The sequence below is a fragment of the Pipistrellus kuhlii genome, unplaced genomic scaffold (assembly GCF_014108245.1).
Source record: "Pipistrellus kuhlii isolate mPipKuh1 unplaced genomic scaffold, mPipKuh1.p scaffold_m20_p_3, whole genome shotgun sequence".
Lineage (NCBI taxonomy): Eukaryota > Metazoa > Chordata > Mammalia > Chiroptera > Vespertilionidae > Pipistrellus > Pipistrellus kuhlii.
This window is the reverse complement of record NW_023425529.1, coordinates 96,550,580-96,570,712: the sequence shown is the minus strand read 5'-3', so window position 1 is coordinate 96,570,712 and position 20,133 is coordinate 96,550,580. Positions and strand designations below refer to the sequence as shown.

At 45.2% G+C, this 20,133-nt stretch overlaps 1 protein-coding gene across 1 annotated transcript; it reads right to left on the bottom strand.

Moving 5' to 3' along the window:
* Positions 1-848: 848 nt before the first annotated feature.
* Positions 849-19,220, bottom strand: PTPN18 (protein tyrosine phosphatase non-receptor type 18). The gene is given in 9 exon segments (XM_036456718.2): positions 849-1,037; positions 1,264-1,338; positions 1,637-1,922; positions 17,426-17,722; positions 17,787-17,865; positions 17,937-18,020; positions 18,389-18,447; positions 18,608-18,726; positions 19,160-19,220. Coding segments are annotated over 9 exon segments (1,128 nt in total). The 3' UTR covers positions 849-969.
* Positions 19,221-20,133: the final 913 nt, after the last annotated feature.

The following is a 20,133-nucleotide window of genomic DNA, read 5'->3' as shown; positions in this document are numbered from 1 at the left end:
TCTAGTTGGCTGATTGGGGCATCTGTATAATGAAGGGTCTGTCTATGTGACTGTTGTTTGTTTGGCTGGGAATCCATATAGCTAGCTGTGAGTCTGTCTGCCCATCTAGCTAAAAGGATGCTTATGTGTCTGCTCAGCTGGGGGTCTATTTATATTATCTGGGACTCTGTCCAGCTAGGAATTTATCTGGCTGGTATCTGTCTGACTGCCTACCCAGGACCAAGGAAGGGATCTATTTTTTAGTGGTTTCTTGCTGGGGATGGCCTTCCAGGTCTATCTCTGGTGGATATCTATCCATCCAGCTGTGTGAACTGTCCCTCTGAAAGTCTACTAGTATGGGGGTCTATCTCTCTCTTTACTTATCTGAAGATCTTTTCACTTGTCTAAAACCATCCTACTTGCCGTAGCTGGTTTGGTTCAGTGGATTGAGTATCGGTCTGTGGACTGAAGGGTCCTGGGTTTGATTCTGGTTAAGGGCACATGCCCGGGTTGCGGGCTAGATCCCCAGTAGGGGGCCTGCAGGAGGTAGCCGATCAATGATTCTTATCATTGATGTTTCTATCTATCTCTCTCCTTTCTTCTCTGAAGCCAATAAAAATATATCTTAAAAAAATAAAATAAGCCTACTTGACTGTTGTCATGCCTAGCTTGGATCTGTCTGAACTGGTCTATTATGTGGTGATGGGGGCAGTCTCCAGAATCCTATCTGTTCATCCTCCCCTTCACAATTGGGGGGTCCTTGGGGTTGTACCCATCCCTGATATTCATTCTTGAACTACCAAGTGCAGTCTCACCAATCATTATCTCTCAGCTACCACCTCAAGCTATAGTTACTGAGACAAAACCCCTACATTTCCCACTCTGTGAAATTTTATTTTGATCCAGGCCCAGTGTTTCCATTCCTAAAAGAGCACAACCTTCAACAGTCTAGGCACCCATGTGGGGTCAAAGGCAGGCTGGGCTCAGCATTCACACCCGGCTCCACTCTGCAGGGGGGTCCCGGGGCCCTTTAGGCCTTCCAATGCGAAGGTTGAAACCTGGGAAAGGAAGGACACCATGGGTCTCAGGGAGAAGCTAAGATGTGGAGAGGTAAGCAAATTAGGCAAAGTGATCCTCAGGCCTTCAGGCTCTCCTGGTTCACTGCAGCAACATCCACAGAACTCTGAGGCCCAGGGCCCCATGCCACCATCCTTAAAACACCCAAACTTCTGGAATTCAGTAAAAGCTGTAGGGTCCCAGAAACCTGGGCTTTGTCTGACTTACCTAGACCACTGGTCTGAGATCCACCAGCCACGTCCTCATATGTGCCAGGCCCAGTAGGACTGGGGTCAGCAGGAACTGCAGGCAGGAAACCAGTCTTCATTCATGGGCTTCCGCAGAGGGTGGGGGTGGGATTGAGGGAGAGGGAAGGAGGGGGCAGGTCCTAGACCTTTGCCCAGATAAGGTGACTTCCGGAAAAGCGCACCCAGTGGGGGCCCAGCGGTTTGGCCTGGGACACTTCCGGTCGGTGACCAGCAAGTGAACAGCCATCAGATGATAGCCAGATCTGCCTGGGACAGAGGGCCCAGCAGTGGGGGGTCCCCAGAAGGAGATGGGTGCGGCCCTCCCCAACCCTTCCCTTGACCTGTCAACTCACCACCGCCCAGCTGTGCCCCCTCCTCTGTGAGTGCCTGAGGCCAGCGGGCGCCCGGAGTCACATGGCTGTAGAGAGATGCCCCCTCTGTGCTGCATGCCCCAGACTCTGACCTGGGGCCTGAAGTAGCCTTGCGCTTTTGCACCACCGCATATGTATCGGCCATGGTGAAGGCTGGGGAGCAGGGAGATACTCCTGCTTGAGGGGAGGTCGGGAGGAAGTGAAACAGCTCAGGGAGGGAGGGTTGGGGAGGGAGGCCTCGTGCACAAACCACAGGCTTCCTGCCCGCCTCAGGCAGTCAGGCAGCCCGCAGTTGTGGGGAGAGGAGTGGAGGAGCACAGGGTTTTCTTTCCTGTTTCTGTTGCCACTGGCAATGTCAATGGATGGAGGGAAGAGGCCAGTTTGGCAGGTAAGTGGGGTAAAGTATTAGTATTGAGGGGTGGTTCTTTCTGTGTGTGAACACTGAGAAAGAAGATGCCAACTAAGAAGGGTTCCTGGTGGCTCAAACTTAAAAAACAAAAGTGCTTAGCTCTAACTGGTTTGGCTTAGTTGAATGGAGCATCAGCCTGTGAACTGAAGGGTCCCAGGTTCGATACCTATCAAGGGCATGTACCTTGGTTGTGAGCACATCCCCAGTAGGAGGTGTGCAAGAGGCAGCTGATTGATGTTTCTCACCGATGTTTCTCACTCTATCCCTCTCCCTTCTTCTCTGTAAAAAAATCAATAAAATATATATATTTTTAAAAGTGCTTAGAAGGCATTTCTACACAGGGCTCTCTTACTGCAAACCGCACTTCAGGAAGAAGCCTGCTCTGAACTGCCTGCCCTGCACTGTGTTCCAGTTATCTGAGCAAGCCCTTATAAGGGAGTTCCTGGAATCCTACCCTGTTTCCCTGAAAATAAGACAGTGTCTTATATTAATTTTTGCTCCCAAAGAGAGTGCTAGGTCTTATTTTCAGGGGATGTCTTATTTCTCCAAGAATACGGTACACATTTATTGTTAAATGAAAATAAAGGAAATTTATTACTTGTATACGGTACGGTAGTATGGTAGTACGGTAGTTGTCAACACAAACCAGACAAACTGTGAATCCTACAGTATCAAGAATTTACTCATTTATTCAATGACAATCATGTCATCATCTTCTGGAACATCATCATAACAATCCAATTCCTGAATTTCCTTGTGAATTTCTTGTGACTCCATTTCTTTCAGAATCAGTGGACCAAATCTCTCATGTTTAGCCTAGGGGGGGCCTTATTTTCGGGGAGATGCCTTATATTTCACTCAGAAGGAAACCTGCCAGTAAGGTCTTATTTTCGGAGGATGTCTTATTTTCGGGGAAACACGGTATTTCAACCAATAGGACTGAGGCTTTCCCCATTTAATTGGAGTTGTGGCAGCTCCAACCCATCAAGACTGTTCCTTTTGGACCAAACTGTGAGGATTTGAAGCCCTAATTTGCATAACAACAGATTAACCTGTTAACCGGGGAGTTCCCTTTTTAATTACGCAACGTACAACAGGCGCATACTCTTTCACTAGGACGTGTCAGTATGTCACGCCCAGCGGACATAATTTTATATTATTATTATTTTTATTTACACTTAATTAAAATAAATGAAATATATATATATTATTTATATATAAAGCACAAAGGAAAATACAAAATTACAAATAGAAAAGAATACCAACAAAAAAAAGGAAACATCGAATTAAAAAATTATAAATTTTACAAACAATTATAAAGATTACAAAAAATATTTACCGTCCCTCTCATGGGTGCAACATATATTTCAAGGACGTATTCATATGTCCTACCTGTTCCCGCTAGTGTTTATGTTTGATGTATTTATAGGTCCCGCTCCGTTAACAGGTTAATTAAGGACCAGAGGTGAAGACTTTTGACCACATAGCCAGCTCCTCTCTGTTTCTGAGAGGAATCTTTCCCTTTCCACTGAAACTCAAGATTGCATCTTCCTCTCCCTAGTCTGGAGCTGACTGCTATCTAGCAGAAGAGGGGCTGGCCCCTGGCCTGCCAGGCCCTAAGCCTCACAGTTGTGCTATTTTCACAGCTATGCTACATCACACTTTAGCTGTGCTACATGGAAAAGTTTCCTTTTTCACCAGACCCTGAATTGGGGATTCCTGTTGGAGCTGAATTAGTGCCAATGACCATTGATTAACATGTGTAACTGTTTATTGAATAAAAAAAAATGAGGAAAAGGCATCTAAAGAAAAGGGGACCTTGCCAGTGTCAATCAGTGGTTAGAGAGTTGGCCCGTGTACTAAAGGGTCATTGGTTTGATTCCTGATCAAGGACACATACTTGCTCTGCAGGTTTGGTCCCCACTGAAACTGAATTTTTGCATTGGAACCCAGATTCTTTGCCCACCGGATTCAAAGAATGAATCCATGGACAGAGGGCAGTTATAGCAAAGATGGAAGAGATTTATTTATTTTTTAAAATATATTTTATTGATTTTTTTACAGAGAGGAAGGGAGAGAGATAGAGAGCCAGAAACATTGATGAGCGACTAGCTGCCTTTTGCACACTCCCTACTGGGGATGTGCCCGCAACCAATGTACATGCCCCTGACCGGAATAGAACCTGGGACCTTTCAGTCCGCAGACCAATGCTCTACCACTGAGCCAAACCGGTTTCGGCAGGTGGAGGGGATTTATTGAAAAACAAGTACAGACTTCCTTGTGGGGAGAGTCCCACAGAATGGACTCAAATGGGGAGGGGGAAAGAGTTCGGGTTTCAGTCCAAATATTCTGTTTCAAATAGTGCGTTGGCAGAGAATTTTTTCATAAGTCAGTCAACCCTCTTCACGTCGAATGGTGAGTAGCCACAGAGTCTGTCCCTCTGTCCCTTTTCTATCTCTTGTATGATTTTGGAGGCTAACAGATGCCTGCCAGCACTAAAATTTGGCTGTCATCTAAAAAGTGAGCATTTCCCTCTTCCCTTCACTGCTCCTTTCTTCTGCCTTTCTCTTCTGTTTCTACCTCAGTCAGGTAAAATAGTATCGAGCCAAACCATTGCCTTTGCAATCCAGATCCCACTAAGCTTAACTCCTCAGTCTCCATTTGTGCAGGCTTTTATAGTAAGGATACTGGGGGAAAACTAGGCAAAGTTAAGAAGGGGGTGGGGGTGGGGCGCCAGTTAACTGTTTTCCATTCCTGGCATACGAGCATGACTAGATCTTCCCATCAGGCATAACAGGAATTAATCACAGCCCTTAGTTGGTTCTGCCATCCATTCCTGTAAAAGTTTTAGCCTTTCAGAGAACTCACCATTACAACCAGACACAGCTGTTACGTTAGCCTATTAATTACTAGGTATCTCGTTTCTTGTCTTTTTGTGATTCTGTAAAATGGTTGTACACTCTCAGGAGTGTTCTTAAAAGTCTCATTTTCACTGTTTTTATTTCCCAGTCCATCATTTGAAATTTGGGTAGGTGAGCCATTTCTCACAAATTAGGGATGTTTCTGGGACTTTCTATACCTGTGTAGAGGGAAAGGCTAGTTCAAGGGGTGGTGCCCCAACTGATTTTGGGTGGCCTCTTGGCCCGAGTCCCATCTTTTTGCAGATGGTATAGAATTGGCCTGATATGATTTTTCTTTAGAAAATGGTGAAAATGACACAAGGGGAATATATACGAGGCAACCAGGCAAGCCACATGGCCAAATAGTCCATTAGAAAAATACTGAGGTTCTAGGGAGGGTCAGTTCCCCTAACCAGGGACAAGAGACACTGCTTTTTTAATGGAGTGCTTTGTGGAGTGTCTGTGGATTGTGCGCACTTGTAAATATTGTGTATAAGAATGTTTCTATTAATGTTTTCTGTTGATATTTCAATCAATCTGTTTAAAGATAGGGCACATCCCACCTTGCTCAGGGCCCAGCTGCTTATGGACAGGTGGAACAGGCTGATGCTCTTTAGAGTTTCTTTGACTGCAAGGTACCTTGGTTACTACTGATTGCTTTGCTAGCTTAGTTTGTTCTTCGCTGTTTTTATGAACATAGAAAGAACCCTGTTTTTGCTCTTTGTAGGCTTTGTGTCACTCAGAACCAAAGGTTATTTTACTGGGTTAAGATTTTAAGATTCTAAGGCTAATTTGAAAGTGTAAAATTTGTGGAGGTTACATATATTATAACCCATGGAAGTTTAAACAAAGACCACTAGCTAAAGTTGTGGCCTACCGGTGGTTGATAAACCACTGTATTCCTCACTTGTGGTGAAGCAGGAGAAGGAAGGAAAAAAAAAAGCAGTTTTACTCAGACAAGCGGCTTTTGGTTCTAAAAGTGGCAGAATAAGAGGCAGCACTGGCGGAACCTGTGCAGGTGCTTAGAAAAGGGGCAGGGCAGGGGAAATTGGCAAAGTCCCACCCAGCATCATGTCCATTAAACATCTGGTAGGAAGCATAGGTATTAATGGGGACCAAGTGATCCACTCCTGCCTGTGACACCACAATCCTGCCCAGGCTGGCCTAAACTAAACTGAGGCTGGTTAAGGGGCAGCCACTTCTGTGCCCTTGGGGCCATGGCAGTAAGAGAATAGGCATGTCATTCCAGCATTTTCTCTACAATTCAAAGTATACTGTGGAATTACCCTACTTAATAAAAGAGTAATATGCAAATTAACCATCTTTCCGCTACCCTCACAAGCCATGCCCACCAGCCACACCCACCAGCCAATCAGAGCAAATATGCAAATAAACCAACCAAGATGGTTATAGCCACCTAGAACAGGAGGGAGGCGTTTCCCTGGCAATGGAGAAAGCCAAGCTTTCCGCCTGCCCTTGCAGGCCCAGTCCTCCACTCAAGGATACAAAGTTTCAATTATAGAAGGTAAACAAATTCAAACAGAAATGGCTACTGCCACGGAGCAAGCAGGAGGATTGGCTCTGCTCCAGGCTACAAAGTTTCAATTATAGAAGGTAAATAAATTCCAGATACCAGGGCCTCCACTTGGGTCGCCAGGGGGCGTGGCTGGCCTGCAAACCACTACAGGCATCTCACTCAGGCCACCCCATGCCCCAAAGGAACCCCACCCTGATCTGGGTCACTCTTCATGTCAAACCAGTTGGACCCCACCCGTGCACCAGGCCTCTATCCTATCTAATAAGCGAGTAATATGCAGATTGACCATCATTCCAACACACAAGATGGCTGCCTCCATGTGGTCAAAGATCCTGCCCCCAAGTGGACACAACATGGCCATCACAAGATGGCCAGTAGGGAAGTGCATTTGGAAGGCACTAGGCGTGCAAAAGAGGGCAGTTGGGGGTGATCAACCCTGCAGGGGAGGGCAGTTAGGCATGACCAGGCCGGCAGAGGAGGAAAGTTTAGGGCAAACAGGCTGGCAAGGGAGCAGTTAGACATCAATCAGGCTGGCATGGGAGTGGTTAGGGGGTGATCAGGCTGGCAGGCAGAATTGCTTAGGGGCAATCAGGAAGGAAGGCAGGCAAGCAGTTGGGAGCCAACAGTCCTGGATTGTGAGAGGGATGTCAGACATCCTTTGAGGGGTCATAGATTGGAGAGGGTGCAGGCTGGGCTGAGGGGACACCCCCCCCCACCACCACCACCCTGTGCACAAATTTCGTGCACTGGGCCTCTAGTTAAAATATAACAATTTATTAGCCAGATTAAAAAGAATTAATTCAGTGGTCAGGACCAAATCTTTAATGTTAAAGCCAGTTTTTGGTTTTAATAATATTTAAATGGGTATATTTGACAGCTTTTCCAAGTGTAAAATTTCAAGAATTTAACTGACGGACAGCTTTGTGACATCCCAAAGACCCTGGGGTAATGCAAAGATGTATTCTCTCTCCCTAAAAATAAATTATTTTTGAACTAAATTGGACCAATACAATATACTTGAAATTACATGAGGAAACTCGGTCAAATAAAAATTAATAGCAATATTCTATTTAAATACATTTATGTTGAATATCATAAAGGTTTCAGTCAACTTCAGAAAAGAACTTACAAAGATTTAAAGCCAAGTTCAAACTGGGAATTTCAGTCAGGGTAAAAGGACAAGTGTAATAATTCTCTGCATCTGCCAATGACATTCTGGGTATTTTATATTTCACTTATTGGGATTTATAAATTGGTTTCAATGCTTAATATACCATCTGCAATAAGCATGTGTCACACATTTTTTTATTTTTTTAATTGATTTTTTACAGAGAGGAAGGGAGAGAGATAGAGTTAGAAACATCGATGAGAGAGAGTCATCGATCAGCTGCCTCTTGCACACCCCCTACTGGGGATGTGCCCACAACCAAGGTACAAGCCCTTGACCGGAATCGAACCCGGGATCCTTCAGTCCGCAGGCCAACGCTCTATCCACTGAGCCAAACCGGTTTCAGCTAAGCAGGTCATATCTTTAAATTAAATAAGGATTTGTACAATTTCAGAGAATTATTAATGAGTTATATAGAAGGTAGTAACCCCTTTCTAACATGCTGAATAAAATATACAAATGAACACTAAATATTCAGGGATAAATTTAAGTTTCAAAAGGGGGAAATAAAAATCTTTTCCACCAATATTTACCACTAATAAAAACTAAGATGTGCCTTTTACGTAAACTGTTCCCAGCAAAGTCAACTAGCATGTCCCTTTCCCAGGCTTTTTTTGGGAGGGAGCAACCAAGTTGGTTGCCCTTTTTAAAATGAGATAAAATCTCGGGCCCAGAGCAGGCAGGTCAGGAACAGCCAGGTGCAGAGCAGCAGCAGCCAAGCCCAGAGCAGCCGAGTCGGGAGCGGCCAGGCCCGGAGCAGCAGCAGGCAGGCCGGGAACAGCAACAGCTGGGCCTGGATCAGCCGGGCCCAGAGCAGCCGGGTCGGGAGCAGCCAAGCATGGAGCAACAGCAGCCAGGCCCAGAGCAGCCAGGCCATGAGCGGCTAGGCCAGGAGCAGCTGGGCCCAGAGCAGCCGGGTCGGGAGCAGCCAGGCCTGGAGCAGTAGCATCCAGGCCCAGAGCAGCAGCGGCCAGACCCGGAGCAGCCAGGCCCTAAACAGCTCGCTCCTCGCCTGCCCATGCCCCAGGGCTGCTTCTCAAACATGGCTGGAATCTTTTGGGGGAACTGGAGGGTCTGCTGAATCAAGTGATGAAGGCTTGGATCTGGATGTGTTGAGTTGGTGTAGCACTGGGGTGTTAATCTGTGAGTGCCTTGTGTGGGGTCTGGATGAGGTTGGTTGATCTATTTGGATCTTAGTGTATCCTTGGGCATGTGGAGGTATTATTGATTTGAGAAAATGCTAAGTAATGGATTTACTACCTGAAAAATTTAAAGTTCTGAAAGTTTAAGATCTCTTGCCAAAAAGAGGTTTTAAAGCTAACACCTTAATTTTAATGGAGAAAGGGGAGGACAAGCCCTTCCCACCCAGAACAGGTAATCCAATTCTAGCCAGCAGGTATCTTTAAACAATGTGTTCATTTACATTTGAATGGCTATGCCTTTTGATAGCCTAAGGGCAAGTTTACATGTAAACAAGTTTGCTCCTCAGTTCCCAGGGCAGAAAAAAACAAGGTTTAAAATTGTTAGATTTCAGGGTTTGTTCTTGGAAATATAAAAGTTTATTAATTTAAAAAAACCCACAAAAAAACAAACAAACAATAAATTAAAAAAACTGATGAACAATATTAACTATTGAATATAATAGAATCAGAGATAAGGGAGGGGAGTGGACTGACATTTTCACTATGTTTTTATTTCCCAGTCCATCATTTGAAATTTGGGTAGGTGAGCCATTTCTCACAAATTAGGGATGTTTCTGGGACTTTCTATACCTGTGTAGAGGGAAAGGCTAGTTCAAGGGGTGGTGCCCCAACTGATTTTGGGTGGCCTCTTGGCCTGAGTCCCATGAAACAAATTAAAAGTGATCTAAGAAAGTTCTCAGAATATCCTGACAAATATATTGAGGTCTTCCAAAACTTCATTCAAGTATTTGATCTCTCTTAGAGAGATATCATGCTCATATTACACTTAACCCTCTAAGCCACTGAAAAGCAAAATATGTCTTCTTCTTTTTTTAAAATATACTTTGTTGGTTTTTTAAGAGAGGAAGGGAGAGTTAGAGAGATAGAGAGTTAGAAACATCAATGAGAGAGAATCATCGATCAGCTGCCTCTTGCACACCCCCTACTGGGGATGTGCCCACAACTGAGGTACATGCCCTTGACCAGAATCAAACCCGGGACCTTTTAGTCCACAGACTGATGCTCTACCACTGAGCCAAACTGGTTTCGTGAAAAGCAAAATATATTAGAAAATAAAGCACTGCCAGTTCTATATTATAGAACGCCTCAAATGTAGTAAAACAAAGCCTGTCAACCACTCTAAATTAACCACCATTAATCAAGGGGATAACAAAAACCTTTTTGGAAGGCTCAAGAGGCTTTTGGTTAAGTCTATCAACATTACTCTAGATTCAGAATTGGGGCAACTAATTTTAAAGGACAAATTTATCACTCAGGCTATCCCAGACATCAGGAGGTTGCAAGATTGGCTATTGATCCCAAGAAAATCTCCTGAAAGTTACCACCTCTGTGTTCTATAATAGAGACCAAAATAAGAAAAAAGGAGAAACAGGGGAAACCAGGCCAGAACCAAGGTTCTTTGTGCGATGCTTCAGCAAGGCAAGAGCCCCCAATCAAAGCCCAAAGATGAAAGGTCAGTCCCAGTTACCTGCTACAACTGTAGACAGGTCGGACTTATGCACTGGAATTGCCCCAAAGGACGTGGTGGACTCCTGAAGCCCTGTCCTGCTTGTGAAGGAAACCACTGGAAATCAGACTGCCCCTGGAGACTGAGGTCCCTTGGGATAGGGCTGGCAACCAGCTGGCCCAACAGGACTGATGGGGCTTGAGGTTTCTCAATCTGGCTCCTCAGTGGACTGCCACCTCCTCCCGGAGCCCCAGGTAAGCCAGATAGTGGGGTGGCCTTGGGGGTGGGGATGGGTAAGGAAATTAATTTCCTCCCTGATGCTGGAGCCACCTTCTGTGTACTCCTCCCAAACCCTGGTAAATCATCCTCAGAGGCTGGGAAGCCAAGAATGAGATCTTTTTCTCAGCCTTTAAGCGTGTAGCTGGGTAAGCTGTTCCTTTCCCATGCCTTCCTGATCCTGCAGAAAGCATAGTCACATCAGAAATAATGTCCTCTTAACCCAGAGGCTTTAGAAGGATTCAATATTCTAACAGGCCATCTGTTTTAGAAGCCCAAGGATTATTGAAACCTTGTCATAATCCTTATAATACACCATTTTAGAAGTACAAGAGCCTAATAGAGGGGGAGGACTAGTTTAGGATTTATAACTAATAAATAAGGTAGTGATGCCTATCCAGCCAAATGTCCCTAACCCTTATGCTTTACTTGCCAAGATTCCAGAAAACACAAAGTGGTTTACTAGCATAGTACTAAATCTCAAAGATGCCTTTTTCTGTATACATTTGCCTCCTAACTCACAGTTCCTATTTGCCTTAAAAAAATTATGGCTTGTTGTAGGTTAGGTTCTTACAAGGGTATTTTTTGGATCACATGATCTCACACATCTAGAGGAAATAATGAACAACACAAACAGACCCAGAGAAAGAGAACCAGCGATCAGACTCTCAAACCACAGAGGGAAAATAAGGGAGGATGGGGGTAAGGGGAAGAGATCAACCAAAGGACTTGTGTGCATACATATGGGCCTAGCCAGTGGCCATGGACAATGGGGGGGGTGGGGGGGAGGAAGATGGGGGGGCATATCTAGGGAGAGGTTTGGGATGGGAATGGGGGAATAAGGACAATTATGTGAGACCATAATAAATAAATAAATAAATAATAAATGGAAAAAAAAATTAGCTGAAGGCAACCAGCTAATATGGTCAGTACTGCCCCAGGATTTTGGGGAATAGCCCTTATTTATTTAGGCAAGCCTTTAAACAGCTCTAAAAGCCATTTTACAAGCACCAGCTTTAAGTCTCACAACAGGTGGGCAGCATTGACTCCTAGATCTGTTTGTCTCCAGTGAGCCTTGAATGCCAGCACAGGAGGAGGAGGAATCTGCATTGCCATTAATCAGATCACCAAATTTCTACTCATGACAGCCTCTAAAGGATCTGAAACTTCTCTTTTGAAGGGATCCTGGGAAGTCAGTGAGTGCCAGATAAGTAACATACTCTGGTATTTCTAGATAAACAATGTTTTCATTTTTAAAGTAATTATTCTTTTTATAAGTGTCACCTGATTCCTAGGCTGGTACCTAGAGGAGTCCTTATCTGCCCTTGCTGGGACTCAGAAACCCCATGAGATGCTCCCACTTATAGCTCCTTTTTTTTTTGTATCCCTAACGTGGCAAATTTTTCAGCCATACTGGCTCCTCAAATCCCTAACTACTTAAGTATGTTATAAGCAGCCCAATTCAAGGTCAAATCTCAATTAAACATATATCTCTCACAAGCCTGGATCAGTTGGTCTAACGGACTGATGGCTTGGAGTCTCTCAATCTGGCTCCTCAGAGGACTGCCACCTCCTTCTAGGAGCCCTGGGTAATCCTGACAGATTTTTATTCACAGAGGAACCCTCAACTGAGCAGGGCAAAGTCTGTGCCATGAATAACACACTCTTTGCTAAAAACAGCTTATCTAAAGGAAGGCCTCATAGCCTCTTGCCCCAGAAGTCTGGGCACCAATCTACATATGTAACCATTATGAATGGACAACTAGCCAGTACCTATGACACGCAATGCTGACCAGGGGGCAGAGGCTCAATGCAGGAGCTACCCCCCACAGCCAACCTCCTGCGGCTGGACAACCTCCTGCAGCCCTGCCCCCTGGCTGAGCCACAGACTCTCAAGGCCCCTCATGCAGCACCGCCCCCCCCTCCGAAATTTGCCTCCATAGGTACCAACTGGGGTGGGTGGGCTGGCTGGCCAATGTACCACAGCCCCTTCCCCAGGCCTGCCTGTCCCAATCGGCCCTGATGAGGCAGCTCCTCCCCTTGGCCAGCCCTCCCAATCTGGACCAATCGGGGAGGGCTATCCAGTCACCCTTCCATGGTCCCTCCCCCTGGCCGACCTGCCCCAATTGGCCCCAGGTCCCAATCAGGGTGGGAGACAGCCCCAATTGGTCCAGATTACTGGCCAAACTGAGGGACCTCACCTGTGCACAAATTCATGCACCAGGCCTCTAGTTAAAGATATGTCATCCCTATTAGCTGGCTCTCTTTCTCAGACCTTGGTTTATACTGTGTGTTTTTTTAAATTACTCATCTTTAACCATTGCCTGTTTAACATTTGGTATGTTTCATATCCTCCCATTTAGAAGCCCTAAAGCTACAACTGGTCCTCCACATGGAAAAGCAAATGGAAGCGGCTATATCCATCTTCTGTGGACCCTTATATCACCCACTTCTGAAGGGTACCCTGACTGCTGCCCCAAACTACGACCCCTTTGCCAGCAAGCAGCAGCCAGAAAGACTCGGCATTCCCTGTCCCCATCAGCAGTTGGAGTTTCCTAATCAGAGGGGGGACTGAAACAGGAATTTTAGGTGAATATAGGCAGACTTAGGGAATTTTTAGAATTGGGGTCCATGGAGAAACACAACTACAGACTGAGAGAAGCTATATCTCCATAACATAAGGAAGCCAGGTGCAGTTAATTTCCATAACATAAGGGAGTAGCAACAAATACATTTCCATAAGTCAAGGGAACTGGAATAGCCCAAAAGGAATATATTTACAAAATAGAGGAAGAAATCCTGGAGGGAATAGGAGGACAATGAGGGAGGAGAGCCTCAGGAGTTTTTATAGTAACCAGTTTGAAAGGGGATATTGACCAGAGGGGATATCAGAACACAGGAACTTTATAAACCTTGGAAACAGGTAGTCCATGGGACTCTTTCCCTCTCCCCATATGGGAGTCTGTACCTGTTCTTCAATAAATCTCCATCTTTGCTATATTACTCTCTGTTTGTGAATTAATTCCTTGACTCCAACGGACAAAGAATCAGGGTTCCAGTCCAAAAATTCCGTTTCACCACCCTGGTCGAGGTGTGTTCAGGAGTGTGAAAGAAATGAGCCACATGCTAACCTGACAAGCTCAGGAAAAGCCTGCCTGGCAGTCTTGCAAATCCAGAGACCTAAGATTGAGAGGGCAGGGCGGGGCGAGGATGAGCTCCCAACTCCGCCCTACAGGGCGGAGTTATCCCTAGCCCTCACCCAACCAATCAGGGTTAGCAGAGGCAGTGACATCACCACCGACCGGAGTAAAACCCCTGGACTGGGAGAAGTTCACTCTCTTCCGCCATGCTGCCAGCATGGGTGGGAGGAGCCCATGCTAGCATGGTACAGGCTCTTTTGTTTATTGCATCGGACTCGGCTCCCTGGTGGTCCTTGGGGATCACGAAATCTGGGCGTAACAAAGATAACCACAAAAGATGGTTTGAAAATTAAATATCTAACAGGTTATAGTAGGTAGTCATGTCCCAGATATTTTCCCAGACAAATCAACTTTTATCTTTTTACTGAGCCCATTTGCCTTTTTGCCTCTAAGATAACATATCTATGAGATGTCTGGGTAACTTGTAACTTCCCTTTTTTCGGAGCTCCTGGGGCACAACCAAATGTGGTGAGCGCCAGGACAGATGCCTGAAGTTTCTTCCTTATCATGTTAATTGTTCCTGCACTCACCTGAGTACATGTTCATCATTTTACTTTTTATCCAATCCTAAGAGTTTCCCACCGCTTTGCTTTCTCCCGCCTCCTTACTCCATCACCAATGAATTTCATGTAACCCACCTTTGATTTCAATGTATAAATAGAGGAATGTAACCTGCCATTCTTTGGAGCATTATCTCAATCCGTTGAGGTTCTCCTTCCCAGCATATGTCGACAGTAAGGCTCAAATAAACTCACAAAATTTTTTTTACAGGTTTCAATGTTTGTTTGTTTTTTGTTAACAGGAGGCAATGTGTCTCACATTGATGTTTCTCTAGTCCCACACTTTCACCCCTCCCTTTCTCTCTAAAAATCAATGAAAAAAAATATCCTGGGGTGAGGATTAATAAAACTAAATAAGATAAAGAGGAGGAAGGGATAGCTTCAAAATGGACAGCAGTCTCACAACCAATGGACATAAAACTCTGGGGAGGGAGGGTATGTATGGGAGGGAAAGAGGGGGGGGAAATCAATAAAAAATATTAAAAAAAAAAAAAAAAAGCAAGCAGAATCTTAATACCCCATTGTCAGGCTCCTTGGGAGGCCTTTGTAGACTGGGTGAAATTGCTATAGGCATACTTGAATGCTAAGGATGATTTTTCTATTTAATCACACAATCATCACAGAACTCCCAAAGGCAAAGTATATTAGTAAGCAAGTCAGAAAAGTTGGAGAACTTTTTCTCACAAATGAACTGGAGATCATATTGCCTACTGCATAATAACTAACACTCTGTAGTTCAAACAGTTTTGCAAATATTTCCTATTGTTGTGGCTCACCTAGGCAAACTCAGCAACTTTTTTGCCTATTGTAATGGGATCATAACAATAAAAATGATCAATCCCCTGGGGAAAAAAAAAATGGACAGCAGTCTCAAGGTCAAGGGTGGCAATTTCTGCTGCAAGGAAGAGTCAACTTCATGTCTGCAGCACGGGACAGGAAGCCCAGCAAGTGAGCAGCATCAAGAAATAGGTGCTGATTAATGACTGGGAGACCTAGGAAAGGGTGTTAACGAAAAAACAAACAAAAAACCATTGAAACCTGTAAAGAATTTTTGTGAGTTTATTTGAGCCAAACTGTGGACATATGCCAGGAAGCAGAACCTCAGCGGATTGAGATAATGCTCTGGAGAATGGCGGGTTACGTTTCTATATTTATACATTGCAATCAAAGGAAAGGGACATAGGTGAGTTACATGAAATTAATTGGTGATAGATTAGGGAGGTGGGACAGAGCAAAGTGGGGAAACCTCTGTGATAGGGTAAAAGGTGAAATGATGGACTTGAGCTTCTTTTACAGAGATGGATACAGGATACTTTAAAGTAAATAACAGTTGACAATTAACTTGATAACAATAACAATGAGGGAATGTCTCCAGGCCATTTGTTGTGCCCTGAGGGGGTCTGGGGTAAAAAGGAAGTTACAAGTTACCCAGACATTTCTCAGATATGTTATCTTAGATGCAGGAAGGCAAAAGGGGTCAGTAAAGGTAGATCAAAGTTGATCTTTGTCAGGTGAAATATCTGGGACATGATTACCTACTGTGTTTCCCCGAAAATAAGACATCCTCCGAAAATAAGACCTACTTACAGGTTTCCTTCTGAGTGAAATATAAGGCATCCCCCCAAAAATAAGGCCCCCCCTAGGCTAAACATGAGAGATTTGGTCCACTGATTCTGAAAGAAATGGAGTCACAAGAAATTCACCAGGAAATTTAGGAATTGGATTGTTATGATGATGTTCCAGAAGATGATTGAAATATAGTGGCAACCATACTTTGGTAAAAACTGCTGTTTGAATTTTAACCCTGCTAAGTCTGGCTCCTGCCTAATTAAACACGAAATACTTACCTGAGCTTCCAGGTGGAGACCTGGAGGCTAAGGCAATTTTCCCTTGCCTGGGACCAGGACCACAGGAGATTGATTCCCACTGACTCAGTAGCTTCAGGGATAGAAACTGTAGATAACCTTTAGAGACTAACTGCTGAGCTCTGCTTCTTTGTTATTGCTATCACAAGATAGGGCCACATCCCAATGTCCAGCAGGATGTGACTAGGAACCAACCCTGCGGGCTGTCCCCATCTTTAGAATTTAGTTTTTTAGGATTTAGGAACAAAAAGAAAATCCTTGCAGTTTAAACCTTTAAAAGGAATTGCCTACCCTTCAAACGGTGCAGTCTGCAGTTGTGTGAGACCACCTGCGTGTGGTGCTCTCGCAGCTGTCCTGGCCAGATATTTCAATAAATTCTTGCCTGCTTTTTTTTTTTTAATTAATTAATCAGCCTCTGGTGGTCTTATTTTGAACCCAGAGTTCGACTCCACAACAATGATGACATGATTGTCATTGAATAAATGAGTAAATTCTTGATACTGTAGGATTCACAGTTTGTCTGGTTTGTGTTGACAACTACCGTACTACCGTATTGTATACAGGTAATAAATTTCCTTTATTTTCATTTAACAGTAAATGTTTACCATATTCTTCTTCATGGAAAAATAAGACATCCCCTGAAAATAAGACCTAGCACATCTTTGGGAGCAAATATAAGACACTGTCTTATTTTCGGGGAAACAGGGTACTACAACCTGTTAGATATTTAGTTTTCAAACCATCTTTTGTGGTTATCTTAGGTCTCTGGGTATGCAAGACTGCCACGCAGGCATTCCCTGAACTTGTCAGGTTAGCATGTGGCTCTTTTCTTTCACAGGGTTAACATGGGATCATATGGCAAGCTTTATAAAACAGGGGCAATGGGATCTCTGGGTTAAGGAGTCATATTGGCATGGATTCCCAGAGATCAATTCAAAGAAAGGGTGAATGAATTTGGTGAACTGAACAGTAAGAAAGTCTGGTGTTTCAAGGATGACGAAAGGATTAGTCTCCCAGCATGAGAAATCAGAAAAGGAAGAATGGGGGACTGGAGCTAGGTACATGAGGAAAACACCAGGTAGGTCAGGCAGGCATGGCAGAAAGGGCCAGAAAACTCTGGAGGAAGATGGCATCATCAAAGAGTGGGCCACAATTCTGGGGAAAGACAGGAGGGAAGGCTATGAGGCTTCAAGGAATCTGGCTAGACTCCTAAAGGAATCAATGTGGGCTCTGTGGGGTAAGTGGAAGAGGGGATAGTCTGATAAGGGATCAAGTAGGAGGACAAAGGTAGATGACATAGTGAGTCAATCCCTGCTCCTAGGAGGCCAGGAGCTGGAGGTATGATGGTGGTGGTAAAACACGTGTGCTCTGGGTCTTGGTCTGAGGGTGTTGGTGGATGGAAATGGGGCCTTGGTACTGCCTTTAGGTTCCGGGGATGGGGACTCAAGTTTTGGAGTTCTGAGAAGACCATCTGAGCCACTGCATGATACAGGAAACTATATTGCTCCTGACAGAGGAAGATGAATCATTGAGAAAGGAAGATGAGAAGGAAAAGCCTGAGCTTGCACCTACCCTGTCTGCACAACTACAGGCTGCTGCTACCACACTGGGAGGACTAGGTCTAAGAGGCTGAAGTTAGGTGGGAGCCTCAGGGCCAGAGAGATGAGACCCAAAAGCAGGCTCTCAGGGGCAGGAGAGTGCACTGTACAGGCATATACATGTGCCCTCTTTATACCTGGGTCAGAAGCAACTGTTTCACATAATCCATGGTACACAGGACACCTGTTAATCCACAGCACATGCTAAAATATGAGAATCAGAGCTCAGTTAAGGCATTCCCACAACCCTTTTTAAGTAGGCATTTGGAATTGGGGGCCTTTTGATTCCAAGAATCCCCAGATTTTAGTTTAAGAGAAGAAAATGTTTGCCTTGCTGGTGTGGCTCATTGAGTGTTGACCTATCAACCAGGAGATCACGGTTTGATTCCCAGTCAGGGCACATGCCCAGATTGTAGGCTCGATCCCCAATGATTCTCTCTCATCATTAATGTTTCTCTCTCCCTCTCCCTTCCTCTCTGAAATAAAAATATATTTAAAAATAAGACAACTTTTTATTTTTTACTTTTCCCCCTCTTTTTTTTATTTTTATATGACAACTTTTAATTGCTTACATTAGTTGAGCATCAACTGTGAGTTTACTGCCCAGTAAGCAGTTGACCTTCAATAAATGCTAATAATTTCAGTTGATACAATATGGACAACTGTGGTCTCAGGTTACTCAAAATAGGCATTCAAACTGCAAGACTCTCTCCAAGCCTCCTTTTCCCATTCCCAGTCCCCTATGTCCCACCATATCCCAATTTCCTTAACCTTCAGTGGACACAGGGGACTGGGGCCAGATCCCTGGAGGTAACAGGATCCTCTACCATGGCAAAAATGTAGTCTGGATAGCTGTGGACCCCTCTGTCTGGCCAGGACACATACTGCAGCTGGTATACAGAATGAGATATTTAAAACAGAAAAGTGGGGCAAAGAATTTTTTAAAATATATTTTTTTATTGATTTCAGAGAGGAAGGAAGAGGGAGACAGAGAGAGAAATATCCATAATGAGAATCATGAATTGGTTGTCTCCTGCAAGTCCCCCACTGGGGATCAAGCCCACAACCTGGGCATGTGTCCTTGATCAGAATAGACCTGGGACCTTTCAGTTCGCAGGCTAACGCTCTATCCACTGAGCCAAACCAGCTAGGGCAGGGCAAATAATTTTAAAAAGAAAGCATTTATTGGGCACCTACTACATGTCAAAGCCAGTTGCTTCCATTTAAACCCTACAGATAACAACTTAAGAGATGCATATTACTGTTAATGCCCATTTTACAGATGAGAAAATAGACAGGAAACAACTCTCCCCATGTGGGAGCCTCTTCCTCCCCTTTTAGTACCTTCTGGAAGGTGATCTGGAGGGTCCTGAACATAGCTACATTCAGCCACGTCTCTCTCATCTGAGGATGTGGGCAGGTGGAAAGAGGGAGGAGACCAAAGATCATGTGTGCCAAAAGACACATTTACAGAAAACAACACGGAGATGTGGTTAGTGACTGGCCGCCAAGGGTTGGGGCAAAGCATGGGCCTCTGGGCTGTCCAGCAGCACCACACAGAGCTGAGCAGGCAGAACTCTCTCTCCTGTCCGGCTTCACAGATCAGCTCTTGTGCGTACCCATGGGGAGCCAGATGGGCCCTTGCAGTCCTGGCAGCTGTGGCCTGGCTCCTTGCGGGTGCCCCGGCACCTGTGTGCGGGTGGCTTTCCCAGTGCACAAGCCCTGGCATCCTGGGGGAGGATAGCAGGGGGAGTGAGAGCAAGCTCAGCAGACACCCTGCATTCTCACCAAACCTCCCTTCCCAGGTAGTTGGCAAGAGGTTGCAGCCCCCGACCCAGGCACTGCAGGAGGTTGGTCACTGCCACCCACCTTCAGTTCCCCATCACAGCCTGGGGCCCGGCTCTGATTAGAGCCTACTAGCTGCTCGTTGCTGTACGATCAGTCCATCAGTCGAGGTTGGGCCCCCCTCCCAGCTCCCTCAGCACCTGTGAGCCAGGCAATGGTCCTGCCCCCCTGCCACTACCGCAGGTCACTGACTGATGTGATTGGGTGCCTGCTTGCACCTGCCTGGGCCTGGTGCTGCCCACTCACCTGCTCCACCATCTCAACATGGTCCTGCTCTCATCAGGGCCCACTGGGGCCAGCAGACTACCAGTGCCGACTGCTGATACCTGCCATTTCTGCACCACCCCCTGGTGGTCAGCACATGTCATAGCAAGCAGTCAAACTCCCAGTTGAACAATTTGCACATTGGGCTTTTGTTATATAAGGATTATGTTTTTCCTGGACAAATTTTTTTGCACTGTCCCCTTATCAT